Source organism: Meriones unguiculatus, chromosome 8 (genome assembly GCF_030254825.1).
Source record: "Meriones unguiculatus strain TT.TT164.6M chromosome 8, Bangor_MerUng_6.1, whole genome shotgun sequence".
NCBI lineage: Eukaryota > Metazoa > Chordata > Mammalia > Rodentia > Muridae > Meriones > Meriones unguiculatus.
In genome coordinates, this window is record NC_083356.1 from 53,031,059 (window position 1) to 53,053,234 (window position 22,176).

At 35.6% G+C, this 22,176-nt stretch overlaps 1 protein-coding gene across 1 annotated transcript in view; it reads left to right on the forward strand.

Annotated features, from left to right (window-relative positions):
- Positions 1 to 22,176, forward strand: part of Csmd3 (CUB and Sushi multiple domains 3) — a 1,323,831-nt gene that overhangs the window by 1,208,468 nt on the left and 93,187 nt on the right. Inside the window, exons 46-49 of the mRNA XM_060389430.1 lie at positions 14,641 to 14,721; positions 15,266 to 15,379; positions 19,975 to 20,163; positions 20,533 to 20,679. Of these exons, the coding sequence (XP_060245413.1) occupies positions 14,641 to 14,721; positions 15,266 to 15,379; positions 19,975 to 20,163; positions 20,533 to 20,679 (531 nt within the window). The remainder of the gene's footprint in view (positions 1 to 14,640; positions 14,722 to 15,265; positions 15,380 to 19,974; positions 20,164 to 20,532; positions 20,680 to 22,176) is intronic.

Consider the following 22,176-nt stretch of genomic DNA (forward strand, 5'->3'; position numbering starts at 1 on the left):
TCATATTCATCATTTAGGATTTACCTATTACTATATTTTAGGATTCTTGAAATGAAATTTGTGTTCCCCCCTTCTCTACTCTGTTCTGTTATGAGATATATCCAGCCCTATATCTTCTATAAAATATCACCATCCTAAGGTTTTTCAGATGAAGAATAACATTCATAAATAGCTTTACTAAATGAAGCTTACACATAATGAAAATAATAGAAAAGGCACTTCACCTGAGATATTTTCTTTTCATTTGAGGAAATGTTTTTGCTTTTCCCCTCCATTACAGTAACCAGAATTTCCTACAGTAAGAGCCTTTTTTCATATACACTTCAAAATGAAGTTGGATGATAATAAAAAAAAAGTGAAAATATTTGTTATGCAATGACATCTTGAGTGTAAACTATATAAAACCTATTTTTAAGGGGCAGCTGTTGCAGACAGTGACTTTGTATGGTCATTAATGTTAACAGCCACCATTCACTGAAAATAGTATGTTTGGATAATAGGTGTTTTCTACATGTTATTCATTGCTAGTTTACATGTGAACATTATTACATCTGTTTAACTAATTTTAAAAGTTAATCAAAATTTAAATAATCAAGAGTAAAGTATAGAAGCAGTAAACATATTGTATCTATATATAGAACATAAGTAGAAATTGGTCTTTCAGTCTTCAAAGAGTGATTTATGTATGTATGTATGTATGTATATATATATGTATATATATATATATGTATGTATGTATATATGTATTTTTGACTTTTAAAACGTGTTTTGTCTCTTTTGCCCTGGCTGTTCTCGAACTAGTTCTGTAGACCAGGCTAGTCTCAAACTCACAGAGACCCACCTGGCTCTGCCTTCTTAGTACTGGGATTAAAGGCATGTGCCACCATCACCTTGCTAGAGGATTTCTTTTATAAGAAATAAAAACAATATAGCTAAAATGTATTGCATTTACCTCATTTTTACAGAAATGTTTCTTTTATGTAACTTGACCTCCAGATGTTCAGTGCCTCTATAATTTTGAGTGACAGGCTCTGATTAAGTAGTGCAGGGGTTTGGATAGCTTTGTGTTCTGTATGCTTTACACAATGTGGTTTGGCCACTGTTCTATCAAAAATGACTGTGGAATTTGGCTTATGCTGAGGGAAGATAGAAAGTACAGAACTGAAATTTTGTGCTTGTCGATTTTAACACAGATACTGGTTTTAGGATCTTTCAGTTTGTTGTTCAGGCTATTTTCGCTTTTCTGATATCTGAGTTGAAAAGAATCTCATTTTTCTATAGAAGACCATCTTCTATATAGAAGACAGTGATTCCTTCTTATCTGTGGTTAGAATTTCATGGTTTCATGTAAGCATAGTCTATTGTACTCAGTTCATAATAAATGAAAAATCCCCAGAATTAATCCATAAAAATTAAATAAATTATAGGGTATTTTATAATTATTGGATTTCGTAGCATTATTTAGTGCTATTAATCTGTTTTTCTTAATACACATTGTTTTATCATGTAAATATATGCATAGAAATGTACTACTTATCTGGTATAGAGTAAACTGTGGCTGTGAGTATTAACTGTGCTCTAAATGTTCCTCAAGTAATAGAGAAAGACTACTGTCATACTAGCTAGGAATTGTCATTATTCATTTTTATATGATTAGAACATTTTTTTCTTTTCTTTTTTCTTTTTATTTATTATTTATTACAATTTATTTCCTTTGTATCCAGGCTGAAGCCCCCTCCCTCGTCTCCTCCTGGTCCCACCCTCCCTTCCTCTTCTCTCTCTATGCGCTTCCTCTAGTCCACTGACAGGGGAGGTCCTCCTCCCCTTCTATCTGAACATAGCCTATCAGGTCTCATCAGGACTGGTTGCTTTATCTTCCTCTGTGGCCTGGCAAGGCTCCATCCCTGAGAGTAAGGTGATCAAAGAGCCAGCCACTGAGTTCATGTCAGAGACAAAACATTTTGTCAAAAAAAATGAATTGATTGTATAGTGATACTGTTTTTAAAAATGTAGTATGTCAGTAATATCTTTTTTATTTTCTTTTTTTAATTTATTATTATTTTTTAATTTTTTATTAATTACACTTTATTCATTTTGTATCGCCCCATAAGCTCCTCCTTCCTCCCCTCCCGATCCCACCCTCCCTCTCCTTTCTACATGCATGCCCTTCCACAAGTCCACTGATAGGGGAGGTTCTCCTCTCCTTCTTTCTGATCTTAGTCTATCAGTTCTCATCAAAAATGGCTGCATTGTCCTCTTCTGTGGCCTGGTAAGGCTGTTCTCCCCTCAGGGGGAGGTGATCAAAGAGCAGGCCAATCAGATTATGTCAGAGGCAGTCCCTCTTCCCATTACTATGTAACCCACTTGGACACTGAACTGCCATGGGCTACATCTGTGCAGGGGTTCTAGGATATCTCCATGAATAGTCCTTGGTTGGAGTATGAGTCTCTGGGAAGTTCCCTGTGTTCAAATTTTCTTGTTCTGTTGCTCTCCTTGTGGAGTTCCTGTCCTCTCTAGCTCTTGTTATTTCCCACTTCTTACATAGAATTCCATTCACTCTGCCCGCCAGTTGGTCATCAGGCTCAGCATCTGCTTTGATAGTCTGCAGGGCAGAGGCTTTCAGAGGCCCTCGGTGGCAGGTTCCTAGGTTGTTTCCTGTTTTCTTCTTCTTCTGATGTCCATCCTCTTTGCCTTTCAGGATGGGGATTGAACATTTTAGTTAGGGTCCTCTCTTTTGCTTAGTTTGTTTAGATGTACTGATTTTAGTGGGTTTATCCTATGTTGTATGTTTATATGAGTAAGTATATACCGTGTGTGTCTTTTTGCTTCTGGGACAACTCACTTAGGATGATCCTTTCCAGGTCCCACCATTTACCTGCAAATTTCATGATTTTCTTATTTTTCATTGCTGAGTAATACTCCATTGTATAGATGTACCAAATTTCTGCATCCATTCTTCAGTTGAGGGGCATCTGTGCTGTTTCCAGCTTCTGGCTATTACAAATAAAGCTGCTACAGACAAGGTTGAGCAAATGTCCTTTTTGTGTACTTGAGCCTCTTTTGGATCTATGCCTAGGAGCAGTATGGCTGGATATTGAGGAAGTGCTATTCCTAGTTGTCTGAGAAAGTGCCAGATTGCTTTCCAAAGTGGTTGTACAAGTTTACATTCCCACCAGCAGTGGAGAAGGGTTCCCCTTTCTCCACAACCTCTCCAGCATGTGTTGTCACTTGAGTTTTTCATCTTGGCCATTCTGATGGATGTAAGGTGAAATCTCAGGGTTGTTTTGATTTGCATTTCCCTAATGGCTAATGAGGTTGAGCATTTCTTCAAGTGCTTCTCTGCCATTCGATGTTCCTCTACAGAGAGTTCTCTGTTTAGCTCTGTTCCCCATTTTTTAAGTGGATTACTTGGTTTGCTGCTTTTCAGCTTCTTTAGTTTTTTATATATACTGGATATGAGTCCTCTGTCAGATAAAGGGTTGGTGAAGATTCTTTCCCAATCTGTAGGCAGTCGCTTTGTTTTGATGACTATGTCCTTTGCTTTACAGAAACTTTTCAATTTCATGAGGTCCCATTTATTGATTGTTGCTCTTAGAGCCTGTGCTGTTGGTGTTCTGTTCAGGAAGTTCTCTCCTGTACCAATGAGTTCTAGGGTATTCCCCACTTTTTTTTTCTAGCCGATTTAATGTGTCTGGTTTTATGTTGAGGTCTTTGATCCACTTATCTTTTTAATTGTAATAGATTTTTCATATAAAATATTCCAAATAAATTTTCTCCTCCCTCCTCTCCTACCAGATCCTTCCTACTTCCCATCCCAACCAGATCAACCCCCTTTCTGTGTATAACTAGAAAACAAACAGGCTTTTAAGAGATAATAATATGATGTGATATGATAGAATATAATAATAATGTGATAAAAAAAGAAAAGGAAAAGAACCCCCCTCCGAGTATACAGAAACTAATACAAATGCAGGGACTGACATACTTTTCATTTATTATATAACCTTTCATATGTACATTTTCATAAGTGTATGGAATTCTAGCCACAGATAAGAGGAGCCACTGTGTGCTCTGTAAGATGGTCTTCTATGAAAAACTGAGATTATTTTATACTCAGAAATTAGAAAAAAAATCAGCCTAAAAAGAAATGGAAACATCCTAAAACCAATAGCCTGTGTTTAGATCAACAGTTAGACACTCTGGAATATCATGAAAACCCAGAATCAAAAGCCATATTATATACACAAAGGGGAAACACACACACACAATGTCATCATTTTATCATATTGTGTTCCAAATACTGCTGTGCATGCGGCCTACACTTAAAAGTAGTTTGTTTCCCACAATGAGAGTGTCAGAGAAAACCAAGTCTTCATTAGCAACTAATTATCAGTTGGAGGTAGCTTCTGGATTAAGGATGGGAGCATGTGCACAATTTTACTTTTAGCTCCAAGGTCCCATTTGGCATGGACTTATGCATGCTTTGTGAATGCTGTCTCTGTCTCTGTGTGTCAAATGTCTTGATTTAGAAGACATTGTTTTCTTGGTGTCCTCCATCCATCTGGCTTTTACACTCTCTTCTTACTCCTTTTCCACAATATTCTCTAAGTTCCTGGAGACTGGTGGCTTTTGATGGAGATAGCCCATTTGTGCACGAATTTTCCAATGTCTCTCACACTCTCTGCATATTGTTTGGCTATGGGTCTCTGTATTAGTTTCCATCAACTGCAGGAGAAATTTCCCTAATGTTTGCTGAACAAGATCCTGATTTATGTGCAGAGTGTCATTAGGAGTCATTCTAACTAGTTTTAGTTTCTTGGTCAGCAAATTAACCTCAAGTATGAGGCCCATCCTATGGAGCAGGCCTTAATACAAATAAGACATTGGTTAGTTACTTCTACAAGATTTGTTGGCACCATTACACTAGCATTTCTTGTACTACTGTAGATCACAGAGTTTCATTTAGATTGGTGCTTATTTTTTACTTTGATAGTATGCAGAATACCTTCAGGTAAAAGAACACTAGCCCATAATGTTGAAGGCACCAGCTCCACTTCTCCGTGTTCAAAACTCAGTGTAGTGTTGTCTTCAGTGGCCTACTGGCCATCTTTTAAGGCATATATAATTTTACATAATTAATGCTGTGTTTGGAAAGAGCATTCACTATATAAAGTTTTTATCTTAAAAAAAGGAGAGGAAAACCACCCTATCAGCGGACTTGGGGAGAGGCATGCGTGGAGAAGGGGGAGGGAAGGTGGGATTGGGAAGGGAAGACGAAGGGGTTAATGGGGGGCAACAAAGTGAGTAAAGTGTAATTAATAAAAATTAAAAAATATTAAAAGAGAGGCTTCTGTAGATGTGAGGACACATTTTATAAAATATTTTATAACTATTTTTAGAATTTTTTTAACATTATGACCCCATTGTCTTATAAAAGGTAAAGAAATGTCCATATTTCAGTTGAAAGAGAGAGAGAGAGAGAGAGAGAGAGAGAGAGAGAGCAAAAGCAATAGAGATAGAACATCCAGTTTATAAATGTTTCATATTTAGACGTTCAAGGTGCACAGAGAATGTGGCTATTATCATTCTGTGTGTTTATGTGTGTGTGCATGTGTGCTTGTGTGTGTGTGTAAAATGAAGTTGTGGAGCTAAATACATAACTACATAGATGTAATTTGTATAAGCAAAACAAAATACCATTACTATTATTTAGATTGCTAAAAATCAAACCAGCAATTAATGTATAAATGTCTCGTCAATAATAATGTTATACCTTGATATTTTTCTGTGTTCATATACTCATTCCTACTTGTTCTATTTTGTTTTGTCATATGGGCCTTTTTAGCCAAAGATCATTATCAGCATAGCTTTAATTAATAAGGTTTGAGTTTATTGACTTACTGTAATTAATGAGACAATGAACCAATGATGGACACTTTAGCATCTCAAAAACTGTTGGAGGAAGATGTGTAAAAGGCTTTGAACTGTGTGAGATGGCTTAGAGGAATGATTCAAAGAAGTGTAATTTTTTTTTGTGGATTAGTTGCTGCCCACAAATTAGAGTAATTTTATGATTGGGTATTTCAGCATGTGTTTGGTTTTCCTAGATAGAAGGAATGTCTACATGTATATATATATATATATATATATATATATATATATATATATATAATTGGTATGGGTATAGTATTCATTCATGCTAGGTGACATAGAACAAGCTTGCTGAAGTGGTATGGCCTAAACAGTGTTCTGGTTCTATAATTCTATTATAGCAAGATCTTGTGTACATTTTTCTTCAATAATGCCAACTAATTTCCTAGTCTGATATTTAGTAAAAATGCTTATATTAATAGAAGACAATTTCTATCAGCTATAAGTCAGCTTCAAACTGACAGCAGATATCAATTTTTTATTTTAGTTTTGAATATTCACAGTGGGTTAAAGTGATTAGGCAATGATCTCTATAGCATGTTACTGCAAATCACCCACAAGCTGTGGTGATGAATGAATAGAGAGCAGAACTAGAGCACTGCAAATAAAACACTGTCACTGCTAATGTCCTCTGTTACCTGCTAATGGGCAAGGAAACTCAACCATAAAGAACAGAGGCCTTTGTTCCAGACCTTAATGGACTCAGTGCTGCATCACAATACCTTCAATTACCCATGTGGGTAAAAGGATGTCTATCCATGCAACAGACACTGGGATTTTCCTGTGATAATCCCGAAAGCTCCCAAAACCCTTCTTTGCATTGCTTTCTGTGATTCCTTCTCCATAGAATTAATTAAGGTATTTTTTTTTTCTCATTCTTCTTCCTCAGGGAAGATTCTCCTCTTATGCTTAAAGCCTAGGATTAGTATTCACTCCTCTTTCTGACAGTCTTCTTATCCAGAGAGAAAGCAGGTTTTTATCTCAAATATGAGTTACAGAAATGACAATTGTGACTTAAGCACTACAGAAATATTCCTGTGGTTCACATTAACAGGTTATCTCCAAAATGTGATGTGCGTGTATAAATATATGCATATGAATGTATCTATTTTCCACCCTCTTTACAATTTAATAAGTATTTATTCCAGAACGTTTACTGGGTTTCAAATGAAACTGTTTAAATCAACTGTAGATAATGTAAAAAACGATACTACTAAAAATTATTAAACTCAGTACATAATTATCAATGCCCCACAAGACCTTTCTCATATCTACAGATGATTACACTTGATCCAAAGTGAGTCATCATTGAACTAACACAGGTCTTAGAGTTTGTAAGAAAGAAAGAACATTATTTTTATCATGTATTAGGAATGGTATGTCTTATGTAGCAAAAAGGTTATGTACTTATGCTTTTTTTTTTTGATTGGAGAAAAAAAATGGCAATCTGCCCATGTTCTGTGTTCTTTTTTCTAACAGCCTCTAATAGCTCACTTGAATAGACATGGATAAATGTGGCATTTTTTTTTCTGGAATTGGGTTAGATGTTGGATTGCAAAGAAAATAGGGAATTAAAAATAACCAAAAAATATGGCCAGATTCAATTTCTAAAGCAATTGTAAGAAGTAAATATATTAGGCTAGAAACCAGATATGCATACTCAAACAAGGCACTTACTTAAATAACAGCTATCTTCTATGATACTGGAACACTGAACACAATGATTCCATGTTGTTGTTAAAGAGTAAAATGATGTTTCAAAGCTGAATGACATATCAAACAAAATGCTTCTTTTGAGAATAGAGATTTAGATCAATTGTGAATTTGAAAAATCGTAAAAAGAGCTATTCTATGCATCATTTCTCTTAATAGTCATAACTATGAAAGTTTCTAACTAGAGCAGTCCATGAAAAGTGTGGACTAAAATTTGTGAACAGACTATTTAAAATTTGGGTGACATTACTTATACCGCTCAGCTCTGTCAGTGACTGCAAAAGTTGCTTTGTCTACCATTGTTTACTACCCCAGGTCAAATTTCCTCTCTCATGAAGCCCCAAATAAAGAAACATAATGTTGTTTTCAGTTCAGAAACAATATGAGTTTAAACCCATGTTACATTGGTGATATTTGTAATAGACCTTCATATCCTCCTCAGCAGTAACTGGAACATACATTATGTGAAGGATCAAACTGTCTTAGTTTGATGGTGAATAATTAATATTTTCTATATTTTATAAAAATTGTGATTAAAATATCATTACATCAGTCCTCATTTTCTTTCATCTTTCAACCTCCTTCCCATGTCCTCCCCTTCCATCTCCTCTCCTATGCCCCCATCGTCTCTCAAATTCACGACACACACATGTACATTATAGATAGATAGATAGATGTATATGCATATATATGTACATGTATACTCAGTCCATTCAGTACTGCTTGTCTGAATATTATTTAAGTGCAGACAACTTGTTATTGGGTAACTGTTTAGGGGCTGATCCCTGGGGAAGATTAAGTTTCCCTGTCTCAGCAGTCGTTAGTTGCATGTAATTCTTTGTGTTATAGTTGGGGCTCCATATGCTTTGTGCTTCCATACCAGCATGTTTTTTGTTGTTGTTGTTTTTCATTTATTTATGTATTTCTTGGTATCATCATTGTCCAAGTCTTGTTCAGGCAGGGATATTGTTAAGGTATCATGAATAACATAAGTTCCCTTTTGTTTTTTTTTATTTATTTTTCTCTCACACTCACTCATTCTCAATACATACTCACCCATGTAGCCTCTGAACTCACTCTGAACTGCACTGCTTGAACAGAACTCAGAGATCTGTATGCTTTTGTTTCCTGAGTGCTGGGATTAAAAGTGTGTACCAAAAAAATAAAAGTGTGTACCATCACTCCTAGACCTAAGCTTTTCATTACTATAAACTTGCTCTATACCAAGCTGGCCTTGAACTCAGAGATCTACTTGCCTCTGTCTTTTGTTTGAAAAGGCATGTCTGTATTGCAGCTTGAAAATATAAAACTATAAAACTAGAAGGTCTTTGGATATGATCTCTTGCCTGAGTAGCCATATTCTAAATTAAAATTCTGCTTGTAGGTGGGCAATTTTTCATTGTGAACAGGTTTTGAATTGGAAGCTAGTAAATGTGGGGTCATTGTCAGATTTTATCTGCTGGGGAATGCTCATGACAGCAGAGGGAGAAAGCATGTGATGAGTTAAGCTTTTTAATTTTGCTATTGTTTTGATTGTAGCCTAATTAAATATGAGTATGTGTCAATGGTAACAAAGACATATTTTTTGTCTGCCTAACTGGGGGGATATAGGTGACATCAATTTGCCATAGGAAATTTGATTTGAGACCTCAGGAGTTAGGCCCATAGTTTGTTAATCTGCAGTAGTAATGAGGGATGCACAAGAGTAGAATATTATTATCATCCTCTGGAACTGAGCAATAGGTATGTTGTTCTGAATGTTCCTGTAGAGGCAGTCAAATCAGCAATGGTTTTTCTCTCATATATCGGACCTCGCAGGGGACTGTGAGATTGGACATGCTGATGATGGAGGGGAGTGCCTCTTTCCTGTAAAAGCCTTGAAACCTGTATGTGTATAGGGGAAAGTAGATTGGCATCTACATCAGCAGATTTGTTGGTATTGTCATTGTCCAGGTCTTGTTCAAGCACAGATATTGTTGAGGTATCATAAATAGCTTCCTTATTTTTAAAAATTTATTCTGTTCTCATCTATTACATCTTTGTTGTAGCTTCCTCTCTCTCCACTCCTCCCAATTCATCCCACATGTTTCCTTTCCCCAAGATCCACTGCTCCTTTGTTTCCCTTCAGAAAAGAGCAGGTCACCCATGTATACCAAATGAACACGATATAACAAGACGCAGTAAGACTAGGCATGAACCCTCATATCATGGCTAGACAAGGCAACACAATGAAGGTAAAGGGTCCTGAAAGCAGGCAAAAAGTCAGAGACACCCCTATTCTAGATGCTGGGAGTCCCACAAAAAACCCAAGCGAAACAAGCACAGTATGGATCCTGAGGACCTAGGGTAGAGCCATGCAGACTCCATGATTGCCATTTCAGTCTCTGTGAACCTCTGTGAGCCCTGCTTAGTTGATTCTGTGTGCCATTTTATCCTGGTAGTCTAGGCCACTCTGGGTCTTTCAGTCCTTCCCTTCTTCCACCTGGTTCCCCCAGGTCTTACTTATTTTGGCTGTAGGTCTCTGTATCTGTTCCCAAGAACTGCTGGAAAAATCATCTTTTATGACGATTGGGCTAGACATCTATGAGGATGCAAGTTTGATGAAGACATACTATTTAGATCTGAGTATTTCCAAATCTCTCACTCTCTGAACACTGTCAAGTTGTAGATTTCTGTGTTAATTCCTGTTTCCTCAAAAGGAAGCTTTTCTGAGCAAGGCACTAATCTATGAGTACAGCAGACCATTGTTAATGAGTGTGTTCATTGCTTTGACCTTTAGCAGAACAATAAAATTTGGTTTTCCCCCAAGTCCATGTGGTATATCTCAGATTCTTGGCCAAATGAGCAGTGTCAGATTTCACCTCCAGGAGGGGTCCTTAAAGACAATCAAAAAGTGGTTGTTTGTTCTGATAACATGTGCCTTTATCACACCATCATATCTTTCAGACAACGAACAAAGGGAGATTACAGGTTTTGTTGCTAATTTGTTGGTTACCTTTGTTCTCTGCCTGGGAGCAGATGTATTCCAGTACCATGAAGACTAGTCAGTAGGTGTGAAGGCTCTATGTTGACTTCCCAATATTCAATGACCCTATCTAAGAGCTGTATTCAGCAATGGAATATTACCATCAATTTGTGGTGAATACTCAATAGCCTTTGCTATAGCCTGGAATGTTTGGTCATTTCCGTGGACCCCAGATGAACACTTCTTAAAAGTTTTTCAGACATTTCTATTTATTATATAGAATATTCTCTGCTTATATATACAACTCATTTTAAATAGTTTTGTATAAGTTCTTGATTCCTTTTTTTTTTGTTCTTTATTCTATGTATTAATCCTCTGTTAGATACATAGTTGGCAAAGATTCTCTTGCACTAATGAACTTCTTCAAACCATGATTGTTTTCTTACAATGTCTCCAGAAAGACATTGTAACTCTCAGAGGACCTCAGAAATTTAACATTTTTTAACATTTTGAGAATGAAAATTAATATTTTTGTGCCTTTATTTTGCAATGCTGTGCTAAGAGTTTTAGGACTGAAGAATATGCATTTGTTATGCCTGGCCATAAAATGTTTTGCTGGATTATATATATTGGTATATTACAAATCTCTGTAAAGCAGTAAGGCATCTCAGCAATTTTAAAGAGAATTGACCAGTGTAGAGCCAGAGTGAATCTATTCATCTGTTACTGGAGGTTGATGGTGTTTTCAATCTTGATGAGGAAGGATCCCTTATATGGAAGGTATGTGACTTATAATTTAAAAATTACTTCTGTAGTCATACTGATTTTAATATTCACCAGACAAGAAATATAGTTTTCTTTGAAATGATGTGTCTTTCTCTTCATTCTAATTCATTCAGTTTTATATACATTTTATAAATATGAAAACCAAGACATGGATTTTTTTTAATTTTTAAATTTTTGTTTGAAAATTTTATACATGTATACAATGATTTTTTTTCATACCCATCTCCTGTTTCCTCCCTCTGATTTCTCCTGGGCTCCATAACAACACAGTTCCCTTTCAATTTTGTATATTTTTTAAACATATGAACTCAATCAAGGATGCTAATATGATCTTGGGTGAGGGGTCATGCACTATGCGAGAGTGACCTATGATTATCCATCAAACAAAAAACTGACTCTCTTTCTGCTCACAACCATCAAATATCAATTATTCTTCAGGTGGTGATTAGGCCTCTAAGACCTCTTTCTACCAAGCCTGAATGTTTAAATAGCTCCTTCTTTATTGTGTGAAAGTGAGTATGCACAGGCATAACTTACTCTTTTTCTTTAAATTGTGTTGAACTCAGTCATTCACCAAATATTTACTAGTTGTACATTGATTTTTTGATCCTCCATGTCAATTTCATCTTCAAAAGGTAAAATTTAATAGTATTGATAATACTCTCTTTTTTTCTTGAAGCTGTAATGAGTTCATAAAAATAAATTTTAAGCCAATAGATCTCATATTATTATATAGGATAAACATACTAAAATCTATAGTCCTAAAGAAGCTAAACAACAAGGAGGACCCTAAGTAAGATGCTTAATCCTTATTCAGAAGAGCAAACAGAATAGGCATCTGGAGTAGGAAAAAACAGGGAACAGGACAGGAGCCTTCCACGGAAAGCCTCTGAAAGACTCCACCCAGCAGGGTATTAAAGCAGATGCTGAGACTCATAGCCAAACTTTGGGCAGAGTGCAGGGAATCTTTTGAAAGAAGTGGGAGACAGAAAGACCTGGAGGGGACAGGAGCTCCACAAGAAGACAAACAGAGCCAAAAAATCTGGGACCAGGGTTTCCTGCAGAGAGTGATGAATAAACCAAGCACCATGCATGGAGAGGACTATAGACCCCCTCCTCAGATGTAGCCCATGGGCAACTCAGTCCCTATGTGCATGCCCTAGTAAAGAGAGCAGTGTCTGTCTGTGACACAAACTCAGTGGCGGGCTGTTTGATCACCTCCCTCTTGGCAAGGTGGCCTAACTTGGTCGCAAAGAAAAAGGATCCAGACAGTCCTGATTTGACCTAATAAGCTAGGGTTAAATAGTAGGGGAGGAGCACCTCCTGTATCAGTGAACTAGAGGAGAGGCATAGGTGGGAAAAGAGAGGGAGGGAGGAACAGTGAGGACATGAGGTAGGGGCCTACAGGCAGGATACAAAATGAATAAATAGTAATAAACAATAAAAATAAAGAGAATAAACAAAAAAATTTGCAGGCGAGGAATAAAGATATGAAACAAATTAAATGATGGCAATCTAGAAGTACAATTATTTTTTAATTAAATTTTTATTTTTTTATATTAAATACAGTTCATTCACTTTGTATCCCAGCTGTAGTCCCCTTCTTCTCCCAATCCCACCCTCCTTCCCTCATCTCCTCCCATGCCCCTCCCCCATTCCATTGATAGGGGAGGTCCTCTTCCCCTTCCATCTGACCCTAGCTTATCAAGGCTCATCAGAACTGGCTGCATTGTCTTCCTCTGTGGCCTGGCAAGGCTGCCTCCCCATTCAGGGGGTGGTGGTCAAAGAGCCAGCCACTGAGTTCATGTCAGAGACAGTCCTGTTCCCCTTACTAGGAACCCATTGGGATACTGAGCTGCCATGGGCTACATCTGTGCTGGGGTTCTAGGTTATCTCCATGTATGGTCCTTGGTTGTAGTATTTGTCTCAGAAAAGACCCCTTGCCATTTTGGTTCTATTGCTCCCCTTGAGGGCAGGAGCTCCTCAAGGAGAGCAATAGAAGTACAATTATTTAAAACACAACATTTAGACAACTTGTTATCAATACTAACCTGCCAACTATTACAGAACTTTCTTGACTGAATGAAAAAGGAGTATGGTAGGAGCTAGATAATTGGTATGTTTGCTTGTCTCTAACTTCTTATTTAATAAAGCAAAAGTGTTGTTTTAGTATATAAGAAACGTATACCAACCTAGGTGAATGATATGCTGGGTTACTTATGTGATTCTAGAGATTAAAATATTCACAAACTATCTCCTTGTAGTTACAATATAAGCTGGTTCATAGTTTGGAATAAACTATTTACCAGTCTTGATCTTTATTCTTGTCCATTTCCAGCTGTGGTTACTGTTATTTTTATTCCTATTGAAGTGAGTTTTGGTTAAAGTTAAAAAATTATAGTTGATCTCAGATTAAAATAATTACAGTTTCAAAATATGGACTCCATACTCCTGTAACTTTTATCTGCAGCTCAGCCCTATTTTTTCCTCTTTCTTCTCTCAGAGCTTTCATTCCCAATTACCATACTTTTTTGTTCTTGTTTCTAAATATATTTTAATCTCTGTGACATTTGTTCTTCTTAGTATTTTCTTACTTCCCAATGCATACACACACACCACCACCACCACCACCACCACCGACACCACATAACCACACATACATTTTGCTTTAGCTAGACAATTCTACCCATTAGTTGTTTGTATCATATCTTTCTCATCCACTATGTGTATAAGAGAATGATTATATGTATTTTTCATGTGTATTTCTAATCTCTCATTAAATATGAAATATAGTAGCTATTCAGTAATAACTTACTTGATGCACAACAAAATAAGCTATGGTAAGTATTTTACAAAATGTAAATATCTGTCAAATAATCTCATATAAGCTATTTATGAAGTGGGAACTAATGTATGAAAAAGTAAGGTCAGAAGAATACAGAATTATGAAACACTGTTCAGTATTGGGGTCTTAAAGTTTAGGTTAACAAAGTTTTCCTCAATGAAGATATGGATAAAGAACTGCATATCAAATAAAAGGCTCCCTAGAGGATTCAGAGGAATTAAAGCAGATATCTCAAAAGAGGAACTTCGGATAATAAAAGTAATTAGCATGCCTTATCTCAACTATAAAGTCATTCTGTAGCCCATGACTTTCAATGTGTATTTATTGTAAATCAATAATATGTATGTGCAAGTATGGAGCTTTTCATAAAGGACTAAACAAATATTGTTTATTTTTGTAGCCTACCAACTAAGAGTGTGCCAACCTCCACCACCTGTACCTAATGCAGAAATTTTGACAGAAGATGATGAATTTGAAATAGGTAAAGTCTTTAAAGTTACTTCCAATGAATACACTCAAAGCAGAACTATCTTTATTACAAAGAAAAAAAAAAGGTTAGTCATAAGAGCCTGTAGTTTGTAGGAGTTGTTGAGATTATGAAGGAGATAAAACAATCAAAAAAAAAAAAAAAAGAAACAGTGAACAAAATATGTGAATGGTGTTTTTCTTGGCTGTATTAATTTTGTGTTGTGTGCTTGATGAAATTCCATGGCCTATGCCTGGATATCTCAGTAATAAACAATAGATAATAATCTTCTAATAATCTGACTAGTTTGAAGGATTATAGCTATGTAAGCCAAATTATTTTCTTGTGGCAACAGCTTCTATGTAGGTGGGTGGTATCGATCATGAAAAATGGAACAGCAGTGTACTTCTGCCTTTATTCATGATTGATGTGCTCTCAAGCCCTGTTTTTTCCAGTGTTTAAAAAGAAGGTATTTTAACAGTGATTAAAAATGAGTAACGCTCTTCACCTACACCTTGCAGCCTGTCTGAAGGCTCTCTCCTTTCCTTTTTGTTAACAGGTGATATTATCAGATATCAGTGTCTTCCAGGGTTTACACTGGTTGGCAATGCAATTCTGACATGTAGACTAGGAGAGCGACTCCAGATGGATGGGGCACCTCCAGTTTGTCAAGGTATGGCTGTTTCACAGTTATTTATTAATTTACTAATTTACGTTTTTTTGAGACAAAGTTGCTACATAGTCCAGGTGGGCCTCACACATGAGTTCCATGTGCCACTCTTCCTGAGGGCAGGGATTACACCCACAGCAACATTGACACTGTGGTTATTGATTTCTCAAATGTTTGTTTTGTATTTAAGTCTTTTTTTCCTTTTTTTAATTTTATTTTTTAAAATTAACTACAGTTTACTCACTTTATATCCCAGATGTATCCCCCCTCATTTCCTCCCAATCACATGCTCCTTCCCTCATCTCCTCCCATGCCCTTCCCCAAGTCCACTGATAGTGGAGGTCCTCCCTTCCATCTGATCCTAGCCTATCAGGTCTCATCAGGACTGACTGCATTGTCTTCCTCTGTGGCCTGGTAAACCTGCTCCCCCATAAGGGGGCTGTGATCAAAGAGCAGGCCAATCAGTTCATGTCAGAGATAAGTCCCTGTTCCCCTTATTAAGTACCCACCTGGCGACTGAGCTGCCGTGGGCTACATCTGTGCAGAGGTTCTAGGTTATATCCATGCATGATCTTTGGTTAGAAAATCAGTCTCAGAAAAGACCTCTGGGCCCAGATTTCTTGGTTCTGTTGCTCTCTTTGTGGAGCTTCTGTCCCCTCCAGGTCTTTCTATTTCCCCCTTCTTTCATAAGGTTCCCTGCGCTCTGCCCAAATTTAAAAGAAAACATATGTCATTCCAGCATATACTTACCTGATAATGTGATTCTGAGGTATACAATTGATATGCAGTATTTTTAATCCAATTATTTCTCAGATGTGCAATTAAACTTTTTTTTTTTTTTCATTCTTTGGAGATTTAATTAGACTGAAGTCAGCTCAGCCTATATGAAGTGGTTTTTCTCTACAAGGTTAAAGAAAAAGGAAAAAAACACTAAAAAAAGAGATTCAATGACAATTACATTTATTAGAAAAAAATGTATTCTAATCATCAGCTGTAGAACTCCTTATTAACTACATGTTAAGAATGAGTCTGCCCTTCTTTCATAAGATTCCCTGCACTCTGCCCAAAGTTTGACTATGAGTCTCGGCATCTGCTTTGATACTCTGCTGGGTAGAGTCTTTCAGAACACCTCTACAGTAGGCTCCTGTCCTGTTCCCTGTTTTCTCCCTTTTCCAATGTCTGTCCCGTTTTGCTATTTGAGTAAGGATTGATCACCTTAAGCAGGGTCCTCCTTCCTGCTTAGCTTCTTTAAGTTTACAAATTTTAGTATGTTTATCCTATCTTATATGTCTAATATCCACTTATAAGTGAGTATATACCATGTGTGTCTTTCTGCTTCTGGGCTACCTTACTCAAAATGATCTTTTCTAGTTCCCACTATTTGCCTTGTTTTTAATTGCTGAGTAGTATTCCACTGTGTAAATGTACCACAGTTTCTGTATCCCTTCCTCTGTTGATGGACATCTGGGTTGTTTCCAGCTTCTGGCTATTACAAATAAAGCTGTTATGAGCATGACTGAGCAAATGTCCTTATTGTGTACTTGAGCGTAGTTTGGAGATATTCGTAGGAGTGGTATAGCTGATCTTGACATAGCTAAACTTTGGGCACTGTTCATGCTCAGAGGACAACTCTGACAGGCTTCAGTCAGCAAGCTTAGTAGAGTATGTTTCATAGTGTCAGGGGTTAGCACTCTCCCATAGGGTAGGTCTTTGGTTGGACCAGACATTAGTTGGGAATTTCCTTAACTTTTGTGATCACTTTTCCCTGGTGGGACTGCTCAGTCCTGATGCAAATTGATGAGCTGAGGTGGATGGGAAAAGGAGTACCTCTTTTCTGAGGAATAGGCAAGGGGGAGGAAGGGATCTGGGATGGGGAGGAGAGAAGAGATGGGGTTAAAACCAGAATGTAAGGTGAATACAAAATAAATAAAGAAAGAAAGGAACGAGAATATGAGGATTCTGCAGACACACACCAAACCAAACCACCCAAACAACATTTAACTGACTTTGTTACATAAGCATCACAGTGTCTTAGCTCTAAAATCAGAATTTTTCTATAGACTAATTACTACAGAACTCTTCTGTCTTATTCTTATTCTGTTTTCTATAAAGACAGTGAAAGAAGTTTAACGTCTGTTCACAGAACACTTTAGAAGCTAACTAAAAGTTAATTGGTCATCCTTTAGAATAAGTCTATGAAGTTTCTTTATGAATCAGTTGACAAGATATTTAAGCAAAAAAAAAAAAAAAAAAAACAAAAAAAAAAACCAAACCTGATAAAACAGTTCACAAACTTACCAAAGAATCCATCCCTTTTAGATATATTGTTTTCAGTCAATTTATAAATGATGTTATATTTTTATAAAAATAAGGCAGTGTTACTTTCATATTCAACCCTAGATCTTACTTAGACTTAACAGTAATATATTTATCACTGTATTTTATAGTAACTTTCAAAAATATGAAGGTTAATCTGTACCATTTTCTTTTAAATTAGTTATGTTCTCCACAGGGCATATACTCACTTTTAAGCGGATATTAACCATATAATATAGGATAAAATACTAAAATCTACAGACCTAAAGAAGCTAAACAACAAGAAGGACCCTAGGGATGATGCTTAATTCTCATTCAGAATAGAAAACAGGATAGGCATCAGAAGCTGTAGAAGAGAGGGAACAGAACTGGTTCCTACCACAGATGTCCTCTGAAAGACTCCACCCAGCAGGGGATTGAAGCAGATGCAAAGACTCACAGCGAAATTTTGGACATAGCACAGGGAGTCTTATGGAAAAGCAGGGAGATAGAAAGACCTGGAGAGGACAAGAGTTCTATTAGAAGACCAATTAAAAAAAAAAAAAAAAGCTAGCCCAGGGGTTACTGCAGAGACAACCAAGGATCATGCAAGAAGAGGACCTTGACCTCTTGCTCAAATGTAGCCCTTAGACAGCTCAATCTCCATGTCGATTCCCTAGTAAGGAAGAAGTAACAGTCTCTGACATGAACTATATAGTCTGCTCCTAGATCAATTCCCCTAGTGGAGTGACCTACCAGCCCACAGAGGAAGAAGATCCAGGCAGTCCTGATAGAACCTGATAGGCTAGGGTCAAAGCGTAGGGGAGGAGGATTTCCCTTATCAGGAGATGAAGAAAGTAGGATGTTGGGACTGAGAGGAAATGAGGGAGGGGCCTACAAGTGGGATACAAAGTGAATAAATTATGAATAATAATAACAATAATAAAAAGAGTAACTTTACATTCTTATAATTCATCATTTTATATTTTTCTAATCTTGCACTATTTACAAACATTAATTCAAAATATTTAATTGTCTAAAATATTAAACTGCATAATTCTGAAAACTATGAATATGTAAGTCATTTATCTATTTGAGTAAATTTCATTTATTATATTTGATATTTTCAAGCACACTTTATTTAAACAGATTATTAAGATTATGACCCCACTAATTTGAACAAGTAGGATCTCATGCCAAAATTGTAAATATTTATGGATGCTAGTTGAAATAGGAAATGGCATGTGATTTATTTCCAATCTATCAATACCTTAAAAATTATGCTTTTCAATGTTCCCTTGATGGCTAAAATGTTCTCCATGAAAACACTAGAAGTGTAATACAGCCTAAAGTTTAAAACATTTAACAGAGTTATGCAGGTCACCTTGTAGTTATGCCCTCCATTTTAATAGAAAGTTCTGGATTTATACTAGCCTTAATTATGTTTGATACATATGGATTTATTTATGGGCAGTGTGAATTCTAGCAAACAATTCTTCAATGAAAACCTTATGATGTTATTTTATTTAATTTTTTATAGACATGTTTGGAGTAACAAATGCCTGATCATGTATCTGTTCTATATTTTGAAACCTAAATTAAAATTGATATGTGCACTGTTTTTTTTCTAATATTCAAATGATATAACCTCAAGAAATAAAATTCATTTGGGAAGTGGGGAAATAGATCGTAGTTATGTTGTATTGTTTTTCTTGGCATGTCTTATACTGAACCAGAATCAACATGGAATAAGAATTTGTGTTTTACCCAACATTTGGGACTGGAGCTAACCCCAGTAGCTGCAGGGTAACAGGTGTCTGGGAACTGTATAAGTCTTTATGGATTAATTACTTTCCTGAGACCGGAAATAACTTTGCATGAAATAAGTCTTGAAAGCATATAAATTTGTTGTTGGCCTGTGAAACAGAGTCAGTTGAAAATTTAAGATGAAAAGAGAATGAGTTAAAATTAAGGAGATCAAAGTATGGGACTAACAGATAGACAAGCGAGACAGAGGAGAGCATTCAAGAGTGCAAGAATAATTACGAAAATGTGAAGAAGTAAAAGGAAATAAATAACGTTATTTTTATGTAACTGTTTCTCATAGAGAAGTGCACTTTCAATGTGTTAAAGAGAAACAAAACTATACATTTATAGTATTTCAAAATATTTCATATTTTAATTATGAAGTATGTAAACTGTTACTTAACACAAATTTCAGCTATCATCTTCTTTACAGTTAAGTATAAAGTTTTTGTTTAAATTCCAAAAGATTTGTAATGATGACCTTTCCCCCCCCACAGTGCTCTGTCCCGCCAATGAATTACGACTGGATTCTACAGGAGTCATACTGAGTCCTGGATATCCTGACAGTTACCCAAATCTGCAGATGTGTTCCTGGAGTATCTCAGTGGAAAAGGGTTATAATATCAGCATGTTTGTAGAATTCTTCCAGACAGAAAAGGAGTTTGATGTTCTTCAGGTGTATGATGGTAACCATGGGTTATATTACTGGATATTCAGAAATTTAGAAATTTAGTCCAAATACCCTAACTGCACATGTGGATGTTCAGTACAAAGAATTGCTCCTGTCATTGCTATCCTATAGATATTCTTAAATTACACAGACTTCATTCTATATGAAGAATGTAGATAGCTCAATAGTTGTTAATTGCAGTTTAAAAAAAACATCAAAATGCTTAGTAAAATCATTTTGTATTAGGTTTTCCTTATTACTGATAAGGTATGATGTACATAACAAAACTCCAGTATTTAATACTATTATAAGCATGAGAACACTGGAGATAAATGAAGATATAATTATTTATTTATATATATATTATATTATATTTTCTTCAAAGGACCAAATATTCAGAGTCCAGTGCTTGTTTCCCTCAGTGGAGATTATTCAGCTGCTTTTAATGTAACGAGCAATGGTCATGAAGTATTTCTTCAGTGGTCTGCAGATCATGGCAATAACAAGAAAGGCTTCAGGATAAGATACATTGGTATGTGATGATTATAATGTTTTCAACCATCTCACCTCTGTTGTTATAATCTATTCATCATTAATGAGATTGTCATTAAAGAGCTAAGATGGGGATTGAGAAAGGTTCAGAAGTTAAGAGCTGGTATTGCTCATGGAAGGATCTGTGGTCGTGTCACATCACATGATGGCTTGTAACTCCAGTTGCAGGGGATCTGACACCTGCTATTGATCTCAGCTTGCAGCAGGCATGTGTACCATGCACTGCATGCAAGCAGACAAACACAGAAAATAAGATAAGCAAATAAAAAAATAAACATAGGAATCTAGACATTATTCATGTAGATGTTAATAAGACTTACAAACTTTCCATTCTTGCTTCTTGAACAACTTGAAGTAATCTATGTCTCAATTTCATTCTGTGAAAAATAATTTCATCCCATCCTTTAATTGATGGTCTATAATATTAAAACACACAGGGTGTTTACAACTTATACTATTTATAAATTAATTAATTATAAATTAATTCAAACTGAATATTTTATTTCATTTGTAATAGATTTGTTTACCTTAATCTCTAAAAATAGTTGTAGTGTGATCTATGTATCATCTGATCTTTTAAATAACTAACATTAAATCAGTTTAAACAGAAACATGTAAAAGTATCTGGTTTTAGGTATTCTCCATCTTTTGTAATGCTTGCTAAAATATCTTAATTGTTGAAAAAAATCATTGAGTACACTTAAAAACCATAAGGAAAAATGTGAATTTGAAAATTTTGAATTGAGTAATAATTAGAAAATTGTGATATATATATCAAAAGCAGTTTTATGTACTTTTTTACTAATTTTAATACAATAATTTTTGATCGTGTTGAACTATAAACTGTTCTCATTATAGGTGAGGGGCATTTCTGCGCTAATCCTAGATGATAGTAAAAGCTATGAGTCTGGGCTAGAAGACTCCATCATTCTTCAGTGCTGAAACTGCACTTTCTAGGATGCTGATCACATCCTGAATTCCTTCCACTGTAAATGTTTTATACATAGTTTCGATATAATTATGAATCAATAACGAATAATGACTTTCACTGATTGAATATATACTCCCTCATTTATATGAATTGAAATATTTCTAAATTGAACACATAAATATATATGTACATATCTTTATATAAAATGTACAGATAAAATAACTGACTTACTTTCATTTTAAAGTAATGAGCTCATAATTGTAATTAAATAGTAATTGCTTTTTCACATCTTAAAATAAACTGCCTCATTATTCATTTGCTTACAAATTGTGTAGTCTAATAAATCTGAAAACAAAGGAAGAATATTTTTAAAATTAAATATGTACTTGAGACACCCTTAAGTATTTGTATTTAATCAACGTTTCAACCACATGAAATACATCAAATTTATTTTATAACTTTTGAACTTAAAACATTCTGAATTCTGAATGATTATACTTTGTCATATATTATTGTAACAATTTAAATAATAATTGCTCAGATGAA